Below are 25,827 nucleotides of genomic sequence, written 5' to 3'. Positions count from 1 at the left end.
GACTCTACTAGAAGGCTCAAGGTAATTGTGGGCTCGCTGAAAGCGAGCACACGTATGTTGTTTAGGGTTGGGTACCGAAGTCGGTACTTTTATTGGTAACTGATTTAATGCCAGGGGCCACAAGGTGCCGCTAGAGTGCCAGACATTTCTGCATAGACCTTCGCTCTAACTTCCGTCTACACAGGCAGCAGTGGATTGGGATTTCACTGCATACATACACTGTTATGAAGGAAGACCGGAGGAAGTTAGCTAACAGTTAGCTATTAGCTTTTTTATTTTTTAGAAGCCCGATCTGAAGCTATTTTAGCCGCAAAAAAACTTTGTCGCTGCCCTGGGAACACAGTTCAGAGAAAAAGGTCTCTAAAGATGTGAGTTTGTATTGGAGTCGGCGGCGCGGGGCGCCAAAAACGAGAACATTATAAATCTGTTAAAAATCTATAAAAAACTAAACATTTCCTCGCTGTAAGGCCAGTAAGGGACACGATGACCCCCGGCCACTTTCATTATCACTGAATACACCTTTAATATTCTTCCGGTGTTTCACACCAGGTTTTCTCAAGTTTGATTAGCTCCCACGAAGTTTCCTCGAGCGGAAACATCAGCGCTAGACAACGTGGGTAGCTGCCCTCCCAATTTAGCCCTTACCCGCTTCCGAAAGACGGACCGAAAAGGTTGGGTCGGAAGTCATTCTCAACTTTGATTGGCTCCTACAAATGACAGCATGCATTGACGTGGCACCCCCCGGAACGCTTTTTTCTTCTCCTTAGATATTGAAAAGTCTCACTCACACTCTACAGTATTTCTCACAGACACCTTGCTCACACACATCTCTCCTCTCCTAACCTCAGTGTTCAATCTTTCCACTTGGACAAAATAAGAGAAATGCAGTGGACACTGGAAAATCTTTCAGATTGGTTGGATCACATGCAGCTTCAGGCCCAACTCCGGAGCTATTTTCGGGGAAGTGGTTTCAGTGAAGTGGGATTAAAACAACAACAAAAAGGAATTTGAAGTGGTTTGAATGGTTTTCAGTGAAGTGGGATCTAGACATAATGGGCCCCTGATTAGTTGCAATGTCAGGACATTTGGAGTGGATAGCTTCTTGTAAAGCCAGTGGGCATACGTTTTGGTGTGATTTCTGATCGTTAGAGTTGGCACAGACTTTTAGAAGGAGACCTGGTCCACAGGCGCCTGACAGTTAATGGATGATTTAATTTATAGCTGTGATTTATATTTTATAATGATGATTTATTTAACCATTGTATGAATGTTCTGGCAACTAGTTTGCACTAGTCTGATCTAGTACATCAGTATGGATCGCAATAGTGGCTATTGGAATGTACCGCTGATTCACTCGGACACTGCTCCTGTTCGACTGCATTTTAAGGGACATTTGCTGAACACTTTTGTTGGGGACGGAAAAGAGGACTTCTCACATTGGTGTGTAGGCTTTGAGAGGGCTGCGGAAGCAGAACCTAATGAGCACTCTTTGTCTAAATTGCTGCCTTTTTTCCTGGGTGACGCTGCTTTTACTTACTGGGAGAGTCTATCCAACGTAACAAAGAATGATTACACAGCAGTGAAAGAAAAACTAAACTTTTTTTTCAGACGCATCCGCCTGACTGGTGAGACACTTATTGAGTTTGCTGGAGAAATTAGCAAATCAGTGGACACATCTTTTCCCACATATGAACTAAATGCCAAGGCAGAGGAAAAGTTCCAGAGATTCGTTGACGGAATCGAGCCATGTCTTCAGCTGGGTTGTCACGAGCAAGGAATCAAAACATTTGAGAATGCTCTTACATTTTCATTAATGACTGAGAATTACCATCGTTCTAATTGGATGTTTTCCTCTCCTCACACTCTGCAGTATTTCTCACAGACACCTGGCTTACCCACAATCTCTCCTCTGGGCCCTACTGTGTCCATGTCTGCCACTAACCTCAGCATTCAATCTGCTCACTCGGAAAAAATAAGACAATTGCAGCGGACACTGGAAAGTCTCTCAGAGCGCATGGATCACCTACAGCTTCAGGTCCAACAGCAGGAACGAGAGGCACAACGCAGGTCCCTAAACTACATATCTCATCATCAGAGAACCATTTCTGACGGTACACAACGCAACATTAATTATCCCTCCTCAGGGAATGATCACTATCCCACCTCAGGGATACTCAAGGACAGAAACTCTCATGAGAGTTGCCGCTGCTCAAAGTGTAGCCTTTCCTGCACAGCCCCAAGAAACAGTGGGGACATTTATGGCGGGCCAGCGGCCCCGACACGACACGGCCCCCCACCACAAGACCACAAACAACGCAGCCACTCTTTGGACCACCGTGAGGGCCAACTGTCTTTTAAGTATCCTCCACGGCCACAGAGAGTGCATTTTCATCCTCCTGCACACAACACTGAAGTATAAACCTTTTCTTGTATGTTTCTATCCACCTGTTTCCAAAGTCCCATCGTGCATTGCGCAGAAGGTGTAAGGCAGTTTCCGGCGTCGCAGCCGAGAGTGATCTACAAGCTCACAACGGTTGCATCTGCGACGCGACGTGAGCTTGTATGTCTGCTGTTCTCCGGAAGTGTCCCACAAATAATTCTACAGTAAATTATCGCGGAAACAGGTGGATAGGAACCATAAAGTATTTATTACAATGTTTTAAGGTAAGAAAATCAAATGTAAAAGTTCGGGGGAAATGAATGGAATCCTATAGAGAACATATTGCTTTTGGTACCAGAACAGAGCAACTATAGCAGCCAAACATAGGAACTTTTAGTCCTGTGTTTGTTTCATGTTAAAGCTGCATTCAGGACTTGTACAAAGATAATAGATTTATTACATTTGAAGAATTAATGACAAGATACGACATCCCCAGGAGTCATTCCTTTAAATATATACAAATAAGGAGCTTTGTCCTGGTTAGAATGAACCATAACCTGACAGAACCACGCTTGTCTGAACTAGAGAAAATTGTTTCAAACCAGGGTCCCAAAAAAGGTAGAATCTCATCTTTGTATGACCTGCTGGTGAGTGGCTCAAAGGAATCCTCAGAGCACAAACTGAATTCCTGGAGGGAAGATTAACAGACCGAATATAGGCCAATGGCTGAGAGAAATGTCTTTATCACTAACAATGGAAAGGATTACTTACATTGTTAGGGGGAAATATGGTACCTTTAAAGAGGTTTGGGGTCCTTTTATAAACTATATAGAGAACAGTGATGTGGGCGACATACTGGCCACTGAGGTCAGCCTGGATTGAGACCACGGCTCTCCTTTTACAAAAAAAAAAGAAGAAGGAAAAAAAAAAAGAAATTGTACTCCAGTTCTGGGCCTGGGCGCTCCATGCGCCCTACAGGATCGGACTTCTGTGTCAATGTCTATATATGTGAGAACTGTCTGAGACTCGAGGTAAAGACTCATGCGACACCTTACAGTTCTTGGTGTGCTCTGTTTTTGTGTTGTTTTGTTTTGTGCTTAGTTTTGTTCTGTTTAGTCTTGTTTTGCTTTGTTTTGATCTGTTTTGTTTTGTTTTTTCCGTTGTGTGATTTGTTCTGTGTTTGTCATTATAGACCGATTTTAGTCTCTGTTCAGTGTGATTTGAGATCCTTAGTCGTATGAGAGAACAGCAATGGATTCCTGCTATAATACACTATGAACTGGTCTTGTTCAATGAAAATCAATAAAATACAATTACCCGTATTTTCCGGACCATAAGGCGCACCGGACTATAAGGCGCACTGTCAATGAATGGTCTATTTTCGAACTGTTTTCATATATAAGGCGCAGCTGGCGCACCGGACTATAAGGCGCACATAATAGACGCTACCGTTGCGTTATGCATCAAACAGATGGAGCTGTGCTAAAGGGAATGTCAATGTCAATGAATGATCCATATATAAGGCGCACTGGACTATAAGGCGCACTGTAGTTTATTGAGAAAATTAAAGGCTTTTAAGTGCGCCTTATAGTCCGGAAAATACGGTATATAAAAAAAACGCATACCGTGATTTTTGACTTTGCTTTTACAAGCAGGAGCCAATATTACAGTTAAAGCATTGTATTTGGGATTGAAAGCTTCACCTTGCATAAGGGATTAAATTATTAGGCTAGAATCCATATTGCATTCGAATGTACGCCTATATTAAGCCAAACACAGAAGACAGAAGTCCATTTCTTTCTCCAGCCTACGGCCCCGGGTGCTGAGAAATACAATCTCTTGCTAGATCATTTCATGGTTCAAACTTATTTCATTCTATACTAGCCTATTTTTAGTCCGATTGGGACGCAATGCGCTCATTATGCTGTGATGAAAGTTGGAATACCAACTCAAAGAGCTGCGTCATTAGTTAATAATTTCTCGTCGTTGTGTGATGATTAAAAGTGTTTTACAGAGCAGCGAGCATCGAGTCTGGTCATCCATCATTTACGGTGACGCGTGAAAAAAAAAATCACACCCGTGTGAACTGAGCGGTGGTTTACCCACCAACCCCCCCCCCCCCCCTCCCCCTGTGTGTGTGTGTGTGTGCGCGTGTGTGTGTGTGTGTGTGCCTGGCCTGGCCTGAGAACAGCGCCCCTCCCTTAACATGTGTGGTCATAAAAGGTACTACACCAGGCTTGAGGCTACATACAGACCCACCCACATACAAACAAACATACATACCTACACACACGGCCACGCTATGGAGACGGTGTGACCACCGCTCAAAAACACAGCTAATAATCTACAAGCCCACAAGTGCAACACGTTGCATAACGCATAAGCGATCCTTTCTGAACCTTATGTGTTGTTGCATGAACAATAAGTCTTGAAACTTGTTAAATCCATTTGTAGGGTTTAGAGGTTTAGGGTGAGACTGAGAGAGAAAGAATGAGAGACAGACAACGAACCGCAGCGAATCGACTCACTCAAGCAAGCGGCCAACTGTTGCCATGTCTGCTAATTAGAACTTTGATTATATTGTGTTTTTTGTTCTAGATAGATATCCATTTGCATTTGTTATATTGCTGTTGATGTACTGACATATTATCTTGTTTATTGTTGTGATGTTTTATCTGCTTATTGTAAGTCGCTTTGGATTAAAAGCGTCTGCTAAATGCCTAAACTGTAAACTGTAATTATAAGCGACTCTGGGCTTGATTTACGTAAAGTTGCTTGTATACATATTGATAGTTGCTGGTTGCGTTTTCTTTTTGCGGACACATCAACAGGGAGCATGAGTCATGCCATCTCCCTCCTTTTGGTCCATTATACCCAAAAATTCTCCATCTCATCCATTAGTGGCTTTATTGCATCTTAGGATGAGAAACAGACATTTTGGCTATACAGCCTTCCTCAGTATATTCCCAACTAATGGTTCATGAAACACATAAGAACCTGTGCCCGTCATCAGCGAGGCACTCAAATACAAACCAAAAGCCTTTCATGCATACAAACATAGAAGCACTTCAGAACCGTGTCTTCCTGCCCCACTACTCTTCTCACAAAGACGCTTACGTCACAGGCAGGAACCCGCACACAGAACACACTGAAATGCATCCTATTTTCTCAAAGCCTGTGCACTAATAAGGTCTGGCACAGATATTATCCTCTCAAACATCAAAATGTATGAAGCAGTCAGTATGGTCTTCTGGTCTACTTATAGCACATAGGTCTACTCTGCAGTGGACATACTTTTATACTATATGGGACAAACCCCTGGACAGCAGGCAACTTGCTGATGTAAAGAGTTTTGGTTAACGGTTATGGAAAGCATAAAAAATCACACTCGTGTGAACTGAGCGGTGGAGGCTGCGTGTGTGTGTGTGTGTGTGTGTGTGTGTGTGTGTGTGTGTGTGTGTGTGTGTGTGTGTGTGTGCGTGCGTGAATGTGAGTGTGAATGTGAGTGAGTGTGCCTGGCCTCAGTGGCCTGAACAACAGCGCCCCTCCCTTAACATGTGTGGTCAAAAAAGGTACTTCAGGCTACAGACAGACAGACAGACAGACAGACAGACACACACGGATACACACACGGCCACGCTATGGAGACGGTGTGACCACCGCTCAAAAAGGTTTCATCCTGTACAACCAGCCATCCAAAATAGATTTTTGCAATATGAAATGTGTTCCAGTTGGAATGTATAACAAGGCCACAAGAAAACTCCACAGAGGCCGAATTTGGCCCACGGGCCTCCAGTTGAATATCACTGCCGTAGCCCAATCAGGGACCAGCATTTCTGGCAACGTCATCATTAACAGCCAATGAGGGATGCGTTCCTGGTGTTGCCAGTGGTGGTGTTACTGGCATCACCAGTGTTGATGCCAGTGGTGATGTCACTGGCATCACCAGTGTTGATGCCAGTGGTGAGCGCACCACATGGCACCCTCTGCTGGCGCACGGCCATACATGGCCTACATGTGCAATCATCACCCCTTGATATGTTACAGTCCTAGCTCATTAGTTCAGCTAGGATATACAATGGCTGCCAGTAGAAAACAGAGCGTAGCTGTGAGTGGAGAGCAGGACACCACCATGTCAAAGGGCTATTGTCTGTCCTGTATGTCCTTTTTCTGGTGAATAAACATACCATTTGGTTGAACCTGAACTCAAGGCCTCTGTACTGAATTCAACCGCTAAGTGGCTCCCCGAACACGTGCGTGTGTTCAAAGTGCCGACACGAAGAGCCGCCTGCCGTCCAGCGCCCACTAGAGACGGAAAATGGCGCCTTTTGAGGCCGTTTTGTGCACCTGGCTGCACTGGACGGCCAGCAGCACTTGCAATGCCACCTCTCCCGCTTAGCGGAGAGTGTGGTGTGGTAGGGGAGGTGACCCGAACGAGTGCATGGGTCAAAAGTGCCGACACGGAGAGCCGCCTGCTGTCCAGCGCCCACTAGAGTTTGAAAACTGCGCTTTTGGGGGCGTTTTTTAGATATTTAACTCCTTAAGTCCTTGATCATTTACTTAGTAAATGTGACCTTTCACTCTGTACTTGGTCCCCTCTTTTTTAACTCTAAACCAAACCTATTTGCCAAAAATAGCCGATCTACAAACTTGTAGATCTGCTATTTTTGGCTAAAGTTCTCCTCAGAAAAGGAATGAGAGGGTTGTTCATTTATTCTAAAAGAATGGTCCTATCACACATAGATCTGGTGCCTCCCCCTATGGGGTCCCGGACCCCCTGTTGAAGACCCCTGGTGTAGATACACACACGGTGTATTTTCATTAATTACATTAATAGCATATAGCCTATAGTAGCCTACCATACATTACATCTGTCCCATCTAAATAAACGGATAAAGTAAAATTGATAATTAAAGGCATTAGTAAGAGTAACTAGACCTAATTAGGTGTAGCCTACTTGTATCAACAACCAATTGATAGCTCTTCTATGGATTTCAGTAGAAAGAATGGAATTAACATGTTAAAGACCCAATGAAATGACTAGAGAGAGATGTAATTAGAACACTCAAAATGATCTGTATTTTGTATTGTGCAATTCATAACTTGTATGGTCAGATCTGTATTTGTAAAAAAAGATGTGTATCTATATTGTGCACTTCGTAACTTGTATGATCAGATCTGTACAGTGTGTGCCAATGGTGATGCAATTGTAGTACTAGAGCGGCCATATTTTGGGTCAAACACAGGTTTATTGTCATACCTCCAGACAAGGTCCCCCTATGGGACATCAGCGCCATCTGTTACATGCCCCGGTCTAGGGGGTAAGGATATGTAACATAAATAAGGCAAATGGTAGGTGAAAGAAGTATTTTTATTAACTTCTCTTGTTTTAGTATTGGTTGTGTTTAAGAAAGTATTTACAATGTATTTACAAACAATTAATAAGGTTACAACATAAGGGAACAATTAACAAAGCAAAATAACTACCACGCAAATCAAAGAAACAATCAAAAAGAACTAAACCCTAATCTTGTATTTTAACACTAAATAACTAAACTAGACCAAATCAAAATGACAGTAAAGGTTCTAAACTAACATAACTACTCTAAACTAAACTCCCCAAAATTAGGCGTTTACAAAAAGCTGGCGCTGGTAATTATAGTACTGAAGAACAGGTACTAGTACTGAAGAACTAGGTTGTTCCCACAACCTAGTTGTGGAAACAAACAACGGTAAATCTAACGTTCCCAAATATGCTGAGCTCAAACTCACAAAGTCATGATTCGAGATTTAGCAGGGTTCAACAACCAAAGTCATGTCAAGGCAGAGGGAGGCTAAACGTTTAGCTCCCAAAAGCCAGCTAGAACAAGTGAGTGACATTGTGCAGGTGGACAGCATGTTTCCCCATGGGCAGGGAGAAACAGACTGACAAGGAGCTCAGGTGTGGCAGCTCTTTTATATGGGAGTCCATCTTGTGATTGGTTCAGGCTGGAGGAGGGCGTAGCTCTTCATCAGGTTCAGTTCTCCTCCCACTCCACACAAAGGCCAAGACCTAAACTGACACTAGAGTGAGTATATACTCTACAAGCAAGCAATATTGGGAATATACCAGATAACTATAAGATAAAGACAAAGATAATAGAACTAGAATAATCAAAATTACAGGGATGTAACACCCCCACCCTCAAAATCAAACATCTGATGTTTGAAAACAGAATGATACTGGATTTAGGAGATTTTCACAATTCACAACAGGTAGGCCTACTAACTTGAGTGAATATACAAGATGTATGCTGAATTAGCCTTCTTTCAGGCCTCTGAGAGGTAGCCTCAACTACTCTCGTGAGGAGCACGCCTATGAAGACGCCCCCTGCACTTACAAAATACAAAAGAGGTAGCCTCAACTACGCTCTAGTGAGGAGCACGCCTATGAAGACGCCCCCTGCACTTAATCACTGAATTCGAAACCATGGGACCCATTTATACAGGGTTGAACACCTACTTAGACTAACGCATCTGGTGTCCAACATAATCATGAGTAGGACGATGACATAACTCGAGTACTAAACATCACCCCACATAGTAGGTACATTGCTACAGAACACAAGGTAGTTAAAATTAGACTACATAAACACTGAGTAATGAATATTACCATAAACCACCGAGTAGCAATTACTACCTAACAGAGTTGGCACATGTAGGCCTTGCCTATAAAGAGCAAAATGTCCAACAGAAGTAGTGAAGAAAATCACCACATATTCAGAGTAGCCAATATCATTACAAAACACAGCCAGGTAATGCATATTGCTACATACCAGAGTGGCACTACCACTCATACGCAGGCACCCAAGTAGAGATCACTACATTTACAAGACTCAAGTAGCACTCTACAACCTGTACTGGGGTGCAGTGGCTGATCCATAACTGGAGGTACCAATGATTTATTAACTTTAACTGAGCAACAAGGTTTACATGTTGAGTCGTGTTGTATTTACCTTGACCCGGGACTCTTGGACGCCAGCAGAGCTAGAGAAGAGCGAATCTAGGCAGGATCTGGATCCAGGAAACATCACCAGGAGCCTTGCCCCTGCTTCACCCTCCCGATCAACCAGATTGCTCACACCACATCGTCTCCCCCCATAGCACTAGCTGTCCGCCATCTTGAGTTCACCGAACCAGCCTGTGTTGGCAGAACCAACACCACTTCAAGTTCACTTGCCCATGTTATTGAACATCCTGGTTTCACACTTCACCATCCCCAGTGAAACCACCACACAAACTCTGTCCACTGATGACCCATTATCCACACCTTGCTCAAATTGACAAATTTAGGGATCAGCCACAACCCCCCCTCTAAACCGAAACTGCCATAACGCCAATAACCCACAATTATGGTGGAACCTGCTAATCAAAATAAAAAGCTTAATTCACTCACCAAATGCCTTTAATTGACGAGCCCCCAAATGTTACATGCCCCTGTCTAGGGGGTAAGGATATGTAACATAAATAAGGCAAATGGTAGGTGAAAGAAGTATTTTTATTAACTTCTCTTGTTTTAGTATTGGTTGTGTTTAAGAAAGTATTTACAATGTATTTACAAACAATTAATAAGGTTACAACATAAGGGAACAATTAACAAAGCAAAATAACTACCACGCAAATCAAAGAAACAATCAAAAAGAACTAAACCCTAATCTTGTATTTTAACACTAAATAACTAAACTAGACCAAATCAAAATGACAGTAAAGGTTCTAAACTAACATAACTACTCTAAACTAAACTCCCCAAAATTAGGCGTTTACAAAAAGCTGGCGCTGGTAATTATAGTACTGAAGAACAGGTACTAGTACTGAAGAACTAGGTTGTTCCCACAACCTAGTTGTGGAAACAAACAACGGTAAATCTAACGTTCCCAAATATGCTGAGCTCAAACTCACAAAGTCATGATTCGAGATTTAGCAGGGTTCAACAACCAAAGTCATGTCAAGGCAGAGGGAGGCTAAACGTTTAGCTCCCAAAAGCCAGCTAGAACAAGTGAGTGACATTGTGCAGGTGGACAGCATGTTTCCCCATGGGCAGGGAGAAACAGACTGACAAGGAGCTCAGGTGTGGCAGCTCTTTTATATGGGAGTCCATCTTGTGATTGGTTCAGGCTGGAGGAGGGCGTAGCTCTTCATCAGGTTCAGTTCTCCTCCCACTCCACACAAAGGCCAAGACCTAAACTGACACTAGAGTGAGTATATACTCTACAAGCAAGCAATATTGGGAATATACCAGATAACTATAAGATAAAGACAAAGATAATAGAACTAGAATAATCAAAATTACAGGGATGTAACACCATCTGGCGGTGCAACAGAGTAAACTCATATACTCCCGTACGAAAAATGTCATTTGTCGGAAGGGCTGTCAATCACAAAACGAGGGCACCGCCCCCGAGTGTATATAAGCCCTATGGGCTATCATGACTTTCTCTTTCCGCACCTCTGCTCCTGCAACTAGAGTGTCGCGAACTCAGCCATATATTTTAATTCTGTAAAGTTTTAGCCTAAAGCGACGGCTAGGAAGTCGGCCACTGGCCTTTATAGAATATCTCCTGTACGTCTTTATTCTTCAGTTCTTCTCTCTTCAACAGTTTCGGCGTTCTCACCTGTTTCCTCGCTGTAAGTTTCCAGCTTCTTCTCTGAGCTTGTTATTGTCCGATAGCCTCTTGTAGCTTAGCCTAGCTTCAAGCTATCGATGTTCCACGGCCCTCGGCTAGCATGCTGCTATCCTTGTTCCCCTGGAAGTGTGCTGGATGCTGGAGACTTATCGCTGGTGAGGACACCCACCCTCGGAATTTCCTTCGATGATCCCGCAGGCTGCTTCATGTGGTGAGTCTTTCGAGTGTTAGCAAGTGCCTTGCTTGCTCGTTCCTTTGTTTGGTAGCCTCATGCTAGAAGGCCCTCACCAGGGCACTGATTGCTAGCGCGCCCTAGCTTGGGTGTCGCTATTGTCTTTACTTCTAGCTGGCTAGGACTTTCCACTGTTTGTCCGGTGGTTTCTCGTATTGTCCCCGCCGCCCTGGTCTCGCCGACCAGGGCTACGGGCCTCTCCTGGCAGGTTTGTGGGCACGCAGCGGTGCCCGCTGTTTGTGCTTCCTTCACTTAGCCTCCACTAGCCTTGTGGCCTGCCTGGTTTTTTCCCTCCACCGGACTTTGCTGCCTCCGGGGCTCGCGGCGCTGTACGCCACAGCGCTGCTTCTCGCCCCGGGCCGCAGCCTGCAGCCACTACGCCTATAGAGGGCTCCAGCGCGCCGCTGGTGCCCTACGGCGGACGGCTGCAACGTCACGGGACTACTTGCTGGTTCTCGCCCTCTCTCCCGCCGGTTCGGCTGGCCGCCGTCCCAGGGAGGAGAACCTGCTAGCCCGCCCGGCCGCTCCCACGCCGGGGGCGGCTAGCGGCGTGGTTTTTTCCCGCCTGCAGCCACGACGCCACGTTGTTTCTGCCTCCGGGGCTCGCGGCGCTGTACGCCACAGCGCTGCTTCCCGCCCCGGGCCGCAATCTGCAGCCACTACGCCTATCGGGGGCTCCAGCGCGCCGCTGGGGCCCTACGGCTGGCGTTCTGCAACTTCACGGGACCACACGCCGGCCCTCGCCCTCTCTCCCGCCGGTTCGGCTCCGCCGTTCCAGGGAGGAGAGCCTGCTAGTCCGCCCGGCCGCTCCCACGCCGGGGGCGACTAGCGGCGGCTCCGGTTCCCGCCTGCAGCCACGACGCCTATTGGGGGCTCCAGCGTGCCGCTGGTGCCCTACGGCTGGCGTCTGCAACTTCGAGGGACCCCGCCCGGCCGCTTCCACGCCGGGGGCGGCTAGCGGCGGCTCCGGTTCCCGCCTGCAGCCACGACGCCTATTGGGGGCTCCAGCGCGCCGCTGGTGCCCTACAGCTGGCGTCTGCAACTTCGAGGGACCCCGCCTGGCCGCTCCCACGCCGGGGGCGGCGAGCGGCGACGCCGGTTCCCGCCCTCTCTCCCTGGTACGGCTGGCGCCGTTTATTCAGGGGAGAGAACCTACTGGTCCGCCTGGCTGCCCCCACGCTGGGGGTGACTAACGGCGACTTCCTCCTCCTTCCCCTTGGATTTCTCGTTCTCGGCCATGCTGGCTGAGCCCGGATCTTCCTGGCACGCTTATGTTCTGGTGGCACGCCTCCGAACAACGCTGTTAAAAGCGGGGATGAATTTGAGAGTGAGGATGAGGAGGGATGGAATTTGGTTGAAGGCTCTTCTCCCAGTATTCCTCCTACAAGTGAGTCTTGCAAGTCCTCGGTTCCACGAGGACCCTGCATCCTTCCGCCCACCTCCGCCTCTACCCCCTCTCTCCCCTCCTCCATGCAGAAGGAGGGGAATGGGTCGGCGGCGCCCCAGTACATCCCGCTCTCCCCTCCACTGTGCCAGTGGAAGGGGGCCTGGGTCTGCGGCACCCGGACTGTGGTTTTTTTCCACATGGTGGGGCTCAAGGAGACCACTTACTTGCGCCCAAGCGCACTGACCACAGCTCTCCCCACAAGGCTTGTGGGAAGTGGGTGTGTTAGATGACATAGGGTTGAGGGCCTAGCCCTCCACGGGGTCTGGGTTCCGTGACGGCACACGGTCCTCCTCCCCCCGAATGCAGACGTTTGAGTTCTGTCCCACGCAGGGGAGAATGAAAATCTCTGTTGCCCAGTAGTTTTTTCCCATGTCATCAGTAAGAGTATGGTAGTCGAAACAAAACTTTTGTTTACCTACCTCTCAGTCCCTAGCACAAAGGACCCTCCTCTCTGCTTACAGCCAGTCAGTGCAGGGACGTTGAAGTTTCAATATTGAGCTGGGTGCTCGTTTTTGACCCCGCCCCTTTTTAAGTAGGTATTTGTACTTTACTTGAGTATTTCCAATTTCCAATACTTTTACTTCTACTCCACTACATCTCGGATCCAAATATTGTACTTTTACTCCACTACATTTATTTGAAGACTTTAGTTACTAGTTACTTTTCGGATATAAGTTATAATATTTTAAAACACACATTAACCACTTTAGCCATTATACCTAGGTTGTTTGAAAATAGCCGATCTACAAGCTCCAAACGCATCATGTCACGACGCCTTGTGAGCTTGTAGATCTGCTATTTTCCAAAAAATTGTAGCCTACTTTTACTTTTGGTACTTTAAGTACATTTTGATGCCAATACTTTCGTACTTTTACTCAAGTTCATTTTGAATTGAAGTACATCTACATTGCAGTATTGATACTTTTACTTAACCAGTAAGACTCCCTAATCGGGAGATAAGCGACCGTTGGTCGCTTATCTCCACAAACAATATGTCAAAATCGTCTAGGAAGGATGGTGTGAGTCATGCTGGCAGTATGACATCACACCGTACACAAATGACCCTTATATAAGACCGGCATTATCTACCGACAGATTAGTAACAAGATGTCAAAATCGTTGAAGGTTGAATCTCCAGATATGGAGATAACCAACACATCCCTCCATATATGGAGATAACCGACGAATCTCACTAAGTCTGACCTCACAAGCCCCATATTTGGACACGAACAACATATAACTCCATATATAGAGACATATGATACTACTGATTGCGACTTTTATGCCCAATTGCCCATATATGGAGATATCATCAGCCATGCCCTTTTATGCCCATATATGGAGATATCATCTGTCTGTCACTTCTATGTCCAAATATGGAGTTCTGTGTCAGCCATTCCCACATATTTCAAATTAGTGACATACTACAAGGGGACAAATACTCATATTTGTTGATTATTTTGGTTTCTATGGTTACCAGATAAAGATATTCACTTTGCACAATTTGTTGATTTTTAGTTGCTATGGTTACTTGATAAAGGCCTTTCACTCGTTTGTTGATATTTTGCCACACATGATCTCCAAATTTGGGCATGGTGCACAGTCACAGTGACATCATAGCTAGTGACATCACCAGCAGCGAAGCTAGCAGTGTGATTGCGGAGATACAGTATAAAGGGGCAATTCTTGCCAGGAAAGAAGCATTTCTTCGACTCAGACCTTATCGCCAGGGTTGGCTTATAGCAGCTGTCGGTAGGACCATATATGGATTCTGTTAGTGTGGATCTCCTAACAGGGCATCATCTGGGATACAATCCCTTTTATGCCCATATATGGAGATCCCTAACAGAATCCCTTTCATGCCCATATATGGAGATCCCTAACAGAATCCCTTTTATGCCCATGTATGGAGATCCCTAACAGCATCCCTTTTATGCCCATATATGGAGATCACTAACAGCTAACAGAATCCCTTTTATGCCCATATATGGAGATCCCTAACAGAATCCTTTTATGCCCATATATGGAGATCCCTAACAGAATCCCTTTTATGCCCATATATGGAGATCCCTAACAGAATCCCTTTTATGCCCATATATGGAGATCCCTAACAGAATCCCTTTTATGCCCATATATGGAGATCCCTAACAGAATCCCTTGTATGCCCATATATGGAGATCCCTAACAGAATCCCGTTTATGCCCATATATGGAGATCCCTAACAGAATCCCTTTTATGCCCATATATTATGGAGAAATCCCTGCTCTGAATATCTGACATCAGTGTGATGTCACCTGTTTATGCCCATATATGGAGATCCCTGCTCTGCGTATCTGGTTGCTATGGTAAACAGTTGGTTGCTAGGGTAAACAAACATGGTTGCTATGGTAAACAGTTGGTTGCTAGGGTAAACAGTTGGTTGCTAGGGTAAAACCATGGTTGCTAAGGTGGTTGCTAACGTACACTAACAAACCAGCAACAACAGACTGTTGCCACAGCAACGTACACAAAGGTTTGTGTACACATGTGGTGTGATGTCATACTGATGCGGAGATATGAGCAGGGCAAAGGTGTGACGTGTGACGTGTGACCGACCGACCGACCGACCGACGGACGGACGGACGGCCGGTGGAGGTTTTCATAGTAAACTGCTCCCTGACGGTCGCAATAAGTAAAGAATGTGAGTCCACTGGTCTTTGCCATCTCCAGGCAAACGTCACAATGCAGTGTCAGCCTATCCTCCACATGTGTGTTGACCATTTCCACACGTGAGAAAAACTTTAGCATGATTCTCAAAGCAAAAAAACGTGCTAAAAGTGTCTAGCTGCATACGCAGGCCACGGGCTGAGTGCAATGTAGTTGGAAGCAATGGACTGCAGTCTGCAGCGATGCCGTTTTAGTGGTCCAGCGTGTGGGGCACAGGGGTCGCAGAGACGGTGCGTCTTCGTCTTGGTAGGCTACAGTATAACAGAGCTACATCATACAGCCAGGATGTGGGGCGGTCTTTGACGCTGTGTTAGCCCTACTCTAATTGAAAGGGACAAAGCCAACGTGTGATATCGGCCGAGTGCCAGGAATGCAGTTTGGCCAGTTTGGGAGAACTTGTGAAAACGACTGAGTGCTAGGAATTGTCGGCGAAAAATCAATGGGCTCTCATAACTGTACGCTCAAGCTCTCAGGCGCCCCCTATGATTCCGCCCCTGAGTCAGTGTATAGAGACCCATGCAGGGTTCTTTATTCACTCAAAGGATTACTTATTGTCCCAGTCCTGCAGACTGGTGACAATTAAAAGGTTTTTCCCTGGTTTGCAATGGGCTCCACTGTTTTGCTATTAGTCACAATAACAAAGCTTCTCTTCTGTGCTATTCTCCTCTGTCTCCACTGAGCGGCACTGTCGTGCCGAGTTCAGTTCAGAACAGGAGTATGGAGTGTTGTGTACAGCATCTTAACACTCTTCAGGGACGCCGAGCCGGACTCCTCCCACAGGTCCTGTGGGATGAGGTGGCGTAAATGACCTTGGACTGTGGGTACAGGGGTCCCTGACTACACAGGGACCTCCTTCCCCCAGGCGCTAATATTTATTTTCCTTATTCCATGCAGGGATAATGAAAATGGTTACTGCCTCCCTTGTCCCCAAAGTCTTAAAAAAGAAAAAAAAAAAAAAAGTGTTTTGAGCAAGCGTGGCCTGCTCACTCCTACACTTGCACGGACAAACTCTTATCGCTTGCAACCACTCAGACAGGTTACAATCAGAATGGGTTGCAGACATGCTGAGGTTCCCACCCATGTTAACTGCGGTTCACAGTGGTGCGGTTTCTCCTATGTGCAATTTTCCTCTGCCTACACTAAACGGCACTGTAGTGTCGATTCTAGTGCAGGACAGGAAGTGTTTCACTATCGGTTTGTGGGATTATGAGTTGGCCTAATTTTCCCTGCAAGGAACTATTAAAGGCCTCAGATCTGGTTTAAACGTTTACACGTTCTTCCCCGTGCTGGGGTAAATGTTTTTACGTAACGAACCGTATATCGCAGAATGCTCTTTCTGTTTCTCTTTCCACCACCGTTCAACATGTTGACGTCACGTCCGTTGGCGTGGCCGTCACCGGATAAGGAGGGGAGCTTCCCGGATACGGAAGTGCTAATCCCCAACGTTCCTTCTCCCCCGTGCAACCTAACGGTTTCTCCCTCGTTTCACAGCACGTTAGCACGTTGTGTGAAACGGTTAGGTTCCGAACGGAACCCTTGTTTATTTAATACCCTTGATGGTATTCTGATAAACATTGGAGACTGTGCAATCCGAGCAATGGGTGTTACGTCAGTAACACGTGGCCTTAGATTGCATTTCTTGAACCACCCCCGCTTCCAGCTGGGGTATTTACACTCGAGCCCGCGCTTGTAAGCAGGGGCTCTGAGTGAGGAAATAAGCTCGGTACTATGCAATGGTGCTGTAGTAGAGCTCTTGCGAGACCTGAACCAGCTTGGTTTCTGGACTCGAATTTTTCCTGGTTCGGAAAAAAGGGGGGGGGGGGGCTGCTTCCCTTCTGGATTAGGGATATCACACCAACTTGGTGTTGGCCCACCTGAAGGCCTTGGGTTTTCAACGTCTTTTTGGCAAAAGTATGTTGACGCCCTCCCAGCAGATCTCCTTCTTGGGGATACCTCTGGATTCGACCACGATGTCTGCCCGCCTCTCTCTGGAGGGGGTGGACAGGTTCCTGACGTGTCTTCGCTCCTTTCAATTGGACCAAGTGGTCAGTTACAAGGATTGTATGAAGTTGGCAGGGCTGATGGCTTCAGCGGTGCAACTTCTTCGCCTGGGCAGGTTTCATATGAGACCGTTCTGGCGGTGGACACTGACGCTCAGGATTCCTCCCCTGCAAGGGTGCAGGGAAGTGGTGGTCAGCCAGGCCTGCATGGACGCGCTAGTCCCATGGCGGGACCAGGCGTTGTTGATGAGTGGAGTCTCCATAGGCGTGGTGGTGTCACGCAAGGTGATCACCACAGACGCCAGCCGCTCGGGCTGGGACGCCACCCACGACCGTTTAAGACCTGTGACTAGAATTTTGTTCCCTGTTTGGGATCTACAAGTGGTTCTTGAGGGCCTTTGCAAGGCACCCTTTGAACCGATTGGGAGGACCTCTTTGAAACATTTAAGTTTCAAGACAGCTCTTTTGCTTGCCTTGTCTACGGCTAAGCGTGTGAGCGACCTTCATGCGCTCTCTGTGAGCCCTGATTGTATGAGGTTTCTCAATAATGACTCCAAGGTTCTTCTTAAACCTCAATTGAGTTTTATTCCTAAGAACCGAGTGGTCCCGAAGGAACCTGTTGTTTTGACGGCTTTCCATCCTCCTCCGTTTGCATCGGAGGAGGATAGGCGTCTTCATTGTCTTTGTCCAGTTAGGGCCCTGAAGGCCTACTGTGACAAGACGGTGGACAGCAGGTCTACTTCTCAGCTTTTCGTGGTCATGAATGCCCGTCAGCGAAAAGCGGTGTCCAGACCCACTCTGTCGAGATGGATTGTGGATGCTATTAGGTTGGCTTACACCCGGGCTGGGTCTGAAGTGCCGGAAGCACTTAAGGCCCACAGTACTAGGGGTGTGTCTACCTCTTGGGCTTTGTCCAAAGGTGTCTCCATTGAGGAGATTTGGGCGGCGGCGAATTGGTCTTCGCCGTCCACCTTTGCGACCTACTATCACCTGGACGTTGCGCCTTCTGCTATGGCGCATACGGTTCTAGGTGCTGCTGCCCCGCCTACTATGTAGTGGGGTGGCTCTCTCCCCTTCCTGGGACAGCATGCTACTGTCTCTAGGATACCTGGGGGGGGGGCCCTGAGTCTTTCCCTTATATTACTGTAGTATTAAATATTAATATTAATCATTATTAATATTTTTTAATAATTCAATGAATATTGCAGTTGTATGCAAATTATTCTTCTGCCTCTAAATCATACATGCAAAGTCACACGTTCATGGCATTTGGCAAATATTTAGAGGGTTAGTCCAAATATCTCTAAAACCAATCTTATTCCAATCGGCCAAAGGGGGGGCGCTGTAGCGTTTGAAAATTCAAACTTTAAACAGGCATAAGTCATGCCTCGTTTCGTTTGAAGACATGCAACTTGCTTACACGCGTGCCTTGACTCAAGTGGACGACATCTGTGTCTTTGTTAAGTGAGCTCCGCCCTTAGATTTTCCGCCATTTTGAGCAGTTTGTAAAACGCTTAAACCCGTTTTTATCCTGGGATTTTTTTTTACATGAACTTTGGACCGATATCTAAAGATCTGTCTGGTCGTATTTTTTTTAAATTGAAACATTCTTTTTAAATAATTCAATGAATATTGCAGTTTTATGCAAATTATTCTTCTGCCTCTAAAACATACACGCAAAGTCACATTTTCATGACAAAATAGTGTAGCGGGTTAGTTCAAATATCACTGAAACCAATCTTACCCCAAATGGCCAAAGGGGGGGCGCTATATAATTTTGAGTAGTTTGTAAAACGATTTGCATGAAACATTCTACAAGCAATCTAAGGACCTTTATCTAACATGCCTATGAAGTGCACATTTTTTTAAAAATACTATTAATAATAATAAATATAGCTGCATGCAGCGATAAATAGGGATGGGTACCGAAATTCGGTACCGGGACAGAACCGATAAGAACATGACATGGGTACCCAAAAAATATATGTAATTTCGGTACTGCCTATCGGTTCCTAGATGTGATGCACTAAAAAATAAAGACAGCACAAACAGCACAAATTGCACAATCCAAGCACCGCGATGCGTCGAAGCATAACGCTGGAGCGTCTCTATGTTGAATGGAGGAGTACAGACGCGTCTAGCAGATTACCAAGCATGTTTATGAGTAGAGCGCTCGTTTTCGCCAGCAGGTTACTGTCAGAAGACAATGGTTAGATCATGTCACAGTTATTGTCCACGACATTGCAATCGGCGCGACTAGACGCAGTACGGACACAGCGTGGCGCGTCGCTCCAAGCTGCATTCCGACCCTCCCCTCCTCCCTGTCCTCTGCTCCCCCGTCTCAAGACAAGTAGGAATTGGGAAGAAATAGCCAACCAGCAACCAAGCTTTTCTTCTGGAATTAACCAAACTAGAATCCACTGTTCCACAGAGCGACAGAGGGTCTAACATTAGCGCTACTGTGCTAGCTAGCCGAGACGAGAGCCTGTATCTTACAAGAAGTTCGGCGGTCCTTCGGGCCACTCACCTCTAGAGTTCGGGCCACTCACCTCTAGAGTTCACAGCAAGATACTGTGTGTGTGTGTGTGTGTGTGTGTGGGTGGGTGTGTGTGTGTGTGTGTGTTGCTAAAATGAAACTGAAAGTGAATTCTCCCCAAACATTGGCAGGCCTATTATAGTAATAATAATAACACAATTAGGCCATAAATGTGCAATTATGCAACTGGAGACATATTACCTTTTATTACCCAATAAATAAATAAATAAATAACGTTTAAAATAATCTCTATTCAGTTACGGCTAAAAATATATATTTTTAACCATTTTGGAACCGAAATAGGAACCGTTAGGAACCGGAACCGATAAGCAGAACCGGAACCGGAACCGGAATCGTAAAAATCCAAACGATACCCAACCCCAGCGATAAAGTGGCCAATAACACCTCAAATCATGAACACAGCCTGCGTTGTGCGTGAAATCTTGCAAGCACATTCCCACTAGGTCAAGGAACAGATGCCACCCTTCTCCCATTGGCCTGTTATAGCGCCACCAGCGGGTCAACTTTTGCATAACACATTTCTGGAACAAAATACCTCAAATCATGCATGCAGCGTCCAATTCACCCTTTGTTAGCCTCCTGGTTGGTCCCTGACTGACCAACCAGCAGGCTCTATCTGCCTTGTCCCGCCCTGGTTCCGCCTTTTTTATGTTGAATTAGCTAAAACATAATTTTTGGAGAAATAAAAACATTTAAAAACATGCTGATTCACTATGCTGCCACTGAGCAGCTCCAATTGACTGAAACAAAGTTTGAAATTAGAATTGAGCACACAGAATAACAATATGAAGCAACTGAATTAACATGGCAGTGGATGGAATGTCCCACTGAATGTCCCTCCAAGTCAAAGCAACCAATGGGTGTGGAGAGGGGCAGGACAATGGGCGGGACTTGACAAAGGGTGAATTGTGTCAGTAACGTCAAAGAGAGCACTGCCTGCGATCTTGACATTTTGTACTTTTATAGCCATTGTTTTTTGGCTTGAAGCGAGCCCACAATTGTTTCGAAGGAACAATATTTTCTAGTTCTAAAATAATAGCCTAAGCCCGCAGCCACAATGGCTTGTAGCGCTCCCAGGCAAATGTGTTATTTAATGATTAACGTTTCGACTAGTCTCGCAAGCCAGACTGTTGCCTCCCACAATTTTCAAACAGTCTGGAGCACGGAAGCCTCCTCCCCACATCCGTTTCGTGATAATAATATAAATCGATAGCTTGCTGCTTAGCAGAAATGTAAATTTAAAATAATGTAATGGTGTTTTAAAATATATTTTCGTGAACGGAAATGACGAACAGATGACGGATGACGGATTTCGGGAGGTTTAGTTCCAGACTATATAGCATTTGGAGTATGTGGAATAGTGGCCTGGCTACGCGAGACTGCGGTTCCTCTCACAAAATGGGGCGGCATTGGCTCAGGGTTAGTGAAACCGTCATTAGAACACGGAGGGTTCCCAGTTCGAATCCGGGCTCCCCCAGAGTTAGTGTCGAAGAGTCCTTGAGCAAGACTCTGATCCCCTAGCCTTGCATGGTTTTCTCTGCCATCGGTGTATGATTGTGTGTGTGAATGGGTGAATGTAATGCACAATCTATGTAAACCATTTACCATTTACAAAATCTGCCAACACTGAGTATCATTGCGACCGTAGGTCGCACTTACTATCAAAACCTGCACAAACTGTGAGTGAGTGAGTGAGTGAGTCAGTCTGTCCGTCTGTCTGTCACACCTCACACGTCACACTATTGCCCTGCTCATATCTCCGCAACCGTTGCCCCGATCCATGCCAAATTTTGCACACACGCTCCTTGCCTGCCAAACTACAACCTCCAAGGACCCCCGGAGCTCCAGGGACCCCCAGGTCCCTGGGGGACCCCCAGATGTAAAAAAAGACCAAATGTGCAAAAATGACCAAATGACCACCCCAACGGGGCTGCTCACGGGGAATTCCCGGGGACCACCGACTCCTGCTGCTCCAGAACGGATGCAAAAGTGGTGGCGCCCCCAGTGGAGGACCCCCTCCACTGCAGCTCACATTAAATGCCGTAACTCATAATGACCAAATGACCACCCCAACGGGGCTGCTCACGGGGAATTCCCGGGGACCACCGACTCCTGCTGCTCCAGAACGGATGCAAAAGTGGTGGCGCCCCCAGTGGAGGACCCCCTCCACTGCAGCTCACATTAAATGCCGTAACTCGGGCTAGGAGGGTCCGGGACAGCCGGGGCCGGTACCTATTCGTCCGCCAAGGCAACGCGGACACCCCACCCCTCATTTCTCACATGGCCCTCTTCTAGCGCCACCATGAGGCCCATTCTTGCAAAACACATTTTTGGACACTGCTCCTACAGATTTTGCCCTAAAATCACGCACATCGGTACACAGTATGTCTACACATTGCCCACACAACTAGGAACCAATGGCAGTTACAGCCCTCTTTGTGTATACATGTGACCTACGGTCGCTTATCTCCCGATTAGGGAGTCTTACTGGTAATATACATTACACAGTATCATATACACAGAAAAGGGAGTTAACATTAAACAGTGAACATTAATGTGTGTGGGTGTGTCCTGACCGTGTTGGTGTGGCCGGGCGGTCTGCGGAGGCTGGCGTGAGTCTTCAGGATGACCAGGACTACATATGAGGTCCAGCCTACAAAGCCCAGCACCACACTGCAACCCAGGAAGAACCTGTCGTAGGTGTGGTAGTACACCAGGCCCTCCAGCGCATGGGAGATCAGAGACCTGCACAGAGAGATCTGACACCACATGGAGGGATGAGTGAAAGAAGAAAATGGAAAGAAAAACAAATGGAAAAACTGTAGAGTACTTTTATACTTTGGAAGGAAATGCCAAAGAATAAGTAAATTAAATGTCTAGAAATGATTGCAAAAGAATTTGAAATAACAGAAAATTGGACATGCCTAAATTAGCAGAGGGAAAGAGAGAAGAGCAAGGATCAAATAGTGTGAGAGGAGAATACAGAAATAAATGACATTACGTTACATGGTTAACAAGTTGGTATGAAGTAGTGTGCCTTGCAAACATACTCACAGCATCATCAAACTTCTCCAGTTGAAACAGTATTGTGGCCTGTTGGGTGAACTCATCCTGCTTGGACTCTGTCAACGGTCTGGGAAACAAAAACACAACAGGACTCATTCACTATCAGCTTGGGTATGAACCTTCTGTTTCCCTGACGGCTTCTCAAGCTATTCTGATTCGCCGCAGGTGTCATGTCAGATGCCTGAGGCTTCTTAAGCCAAGACCATGTAGATTTGACAGTTACTTAAACAGAAATCAACAGAAATTACTGTTGACCTACTTGTATGGAGTGAACAGAAAAGATAAAGTTGTTTCTTTTTTCTGAGCCATTTTCACCTACGAAAAAAAGAGACAAAATAAAATCAAATAGAGACAGGATTCCAGTAGTTCAGTTCACACACCAGATTGATAAAGGAGATGCTTAACTGTATAACCATCAATTTACCAAAAAAAATGAATACTAATGAATAGTAAATGAATGTACCTTGAACTGTTCCAGTATTTGAATGGCATTAGTGTACATGCTTTGTGCTTTGAACTGGTCACTGTTGTTCAGGTACTGCAGAGGTAACACACCCTGAAGAAGGAAAGAAAGAAAGAAAGAAAGAAAGAAAGAAAGAAAGAAAAAGAAAGAAAAATGTTGTTTTAACAGTAATCTTTGGAGTAACACAGGTTAGCTACAATGAGAGATTTGATTTAAACATTTCCTTTGTGCTCTTAGAATGCATCAAAAACACACTGGCTGAAACATTTCTAGCACCATGACTCTGCTTTATAAATTAATGCTGCAGATGTTAAAATGTTTAAATTACCACAGAGTTGAGAGGGAAGGACACTCCGATGAGAGAAGCCATGAGGGGAGCGATGTCAGCCTGCACATAAAAGGTCACTCTCTCATCAAGATTTCATATCATGTTTACACATACAGTGCAACAGTGGTTCTCCAGGGGTACTTGAAGGGGTTCCCAGCAAAATGAGTTAATATAGCATCATAATCTGTTTAACCACTTTAACCCTATTTTATACTTTGGATATTGAAAAATAGGCAATCTACAAGCTAAAAATGTGCACGTAATACTGTAATAGAATTCTTACAATACGTTATGAGCTTCTCTTTTGAAAAATATAATAAAAAGAAATCTCATCTTTTCAGACAGGGGTCTGTGGCCAAATACTGTACATACTGTATCAATTTGCGGGTCCTTGACATGAAAAGGTTTGAGAACCAATGACACAATGTCTACGCAGTACGCACTCAATTATTATCAACACTATAGATGATAGATGTACAGGCACAAGTACATGGCGGTCATGGTTGATTTCTCACCTGGTTGACATCAACCCTACGGACATGCTCCAGATGCCAGTCTGGAGAGAGAAATCATACAAACATTGTAAATAACAATCACATGTGAGCTTGTAGATCGTCCCTTTTCACTGCTTTTGTGAGGCACTCTTGAGTGATGCATTCATTTACAAAAAAAAGTTGATAAATGGAGATACAAGGTTTCTGCCTGACAGTGCTGATTCATGGTCAGGTACCTTGCAGGTATCCATCGCTGTATGGTTGTGGCTCAGTGACTCTCTTGGCGTTTTGAACCCCTGCTCCCCACGCTACTAATGGAGTCAGAGTCTCAGAGGGGTGGCCTGCACCATGCGAACCTGGTAACACACACACACACACACACACACACACACACACACACACACACACACACACACACACACACACACACACACACACACACACACACACACACACACACACACACACACACACACACACACACACACACACACACACACAGTTGTAACACAGGTATAACACAAATGAAGATACAACGTCACAGACTACCACTGATTTCACACTCTTACCCCAGTTGGTCATGCCGTGATCAGAGGTGAATACATAGGCCGTTCTCCCATCATGACCATAGAAGTCTTCAACCAAGGACACCAGCTCCTCTACGCCCAAGTCTACCAGGCCTATATTCTCGTTATACTCCCTACACACACACACACACACACACACACACACACACACACACACACACACACACACACACACACACACACACACACACACACACACACACACACACACACACACACAGTATGAGTCTACTAGGCCTATATTCTCTTATGCTCCCTACACAGCACACACACACAAACATATTGTTGCAAACATTAGGTGGAAACCTTGCAAGAACTATTACTTTTCGGGTAATGGAAAAGAATTACCTGTATTCCAATGGATGCAATGTATTATTTAGTCAGAAGCTCTTGTTAATGGTTTTCATTGGTTAAATATTTAAAAGCCACAGACAGACTTTCAAATCTTGTCCGATATAGCAAAAAGTACCAGATCTAAAAGCGCACAGCATGTTGCAAGGCGACACATTGTGAGCTAGTAGGTCGGCTATTGTTTTGGCTACTTTTAGTGACACTGTGTAGTGTACTATGATGAAGTGGGGTATTCATTTTTGAAGAAAAATAATATACAAAGTTGAAATAACCGTAACAGGCTTCTTAGACTGTACTGCTGTACTGTTAACAAACATGTTAATACAATGATAAGGAATTTTATTTATATCCTTTCAAAACAAAGTTACAAAGTGCTGCACAGAGCAAGGTTAAAAACAACAAACATCATGGCAAACAAAACACAAATTTACAATCAACACAATCAATAAGAGTCACTAAAAACACACAAAATAAGCCCGTCCAGGGCTTTGTACGTGATGAGCCGAATTTTAAAGTCGCATCTGCAGCTTACAGGTAGCCAGTGAAGGTCAGC

At 45.5% G+C, this 25,827-nt stretch overlaps 1 protein-coding gene across 1 annotated transcript in view; it reads right to left on the bottom strand.

Moving 5' to 3' along the window:
- Positions 1–25,827, bottom strand: part of pign (phosphatidylinositol glycan anchor biosynthesis, class N) — a 54,524-nt gene that overhangs the window by 22,279 nt on the left and 6,418 nt on the right. The window contains exons 7-14 of the mRNA XM_080752029.1: positions 24,906–25,036; positions 24,573–24,692; positions 24,358–24,398; positions 23,843–23,902; positions 23,515–23,607; positions 23,311–23,366; positions 23,040–23,118; positions 22,562–22,744 (exon numbers count right to left, since the gene is read on the bottom strand). Coding sequence (XP_080608155.1) covers positions 22,562–22,744; positions 23,040–23,118; positions 23,311–23,366; positions 23,515–23,607; positions 23,843–23,902; positions 24,358–24,398; positions 24,573–24,692; positions 24,906–25,036 — 763 coding nt within the window. The remainder of the gene's footprint in view (positions 1–22,561; positions 22,745–23,039; positions 23,119–23,310; positions 23,367–23,514; positions 23,608–23,842; positions 23,903–24,357; positions 24,399–24,572; positions 24,693–24,905; positions 25,037–25,827) is intronic.

The sequence above is a fragment of the Nannobrachium achirus genome, assembly GCF_963921795.1.
Source record: "Nannobrachium achirus genome assembly, chromosome: 21".
In the NCBI taxonomy this organism is placed as follows: Eukaryota; Metazoa; Chordata; class Actinopteri; order Myctophiformes; family Myctophidae; genus Nannobrachium; species Nannobrachium achirus.
This window is presented reverse-complemented; position numbering and strand designations above follow the sequence as displayed.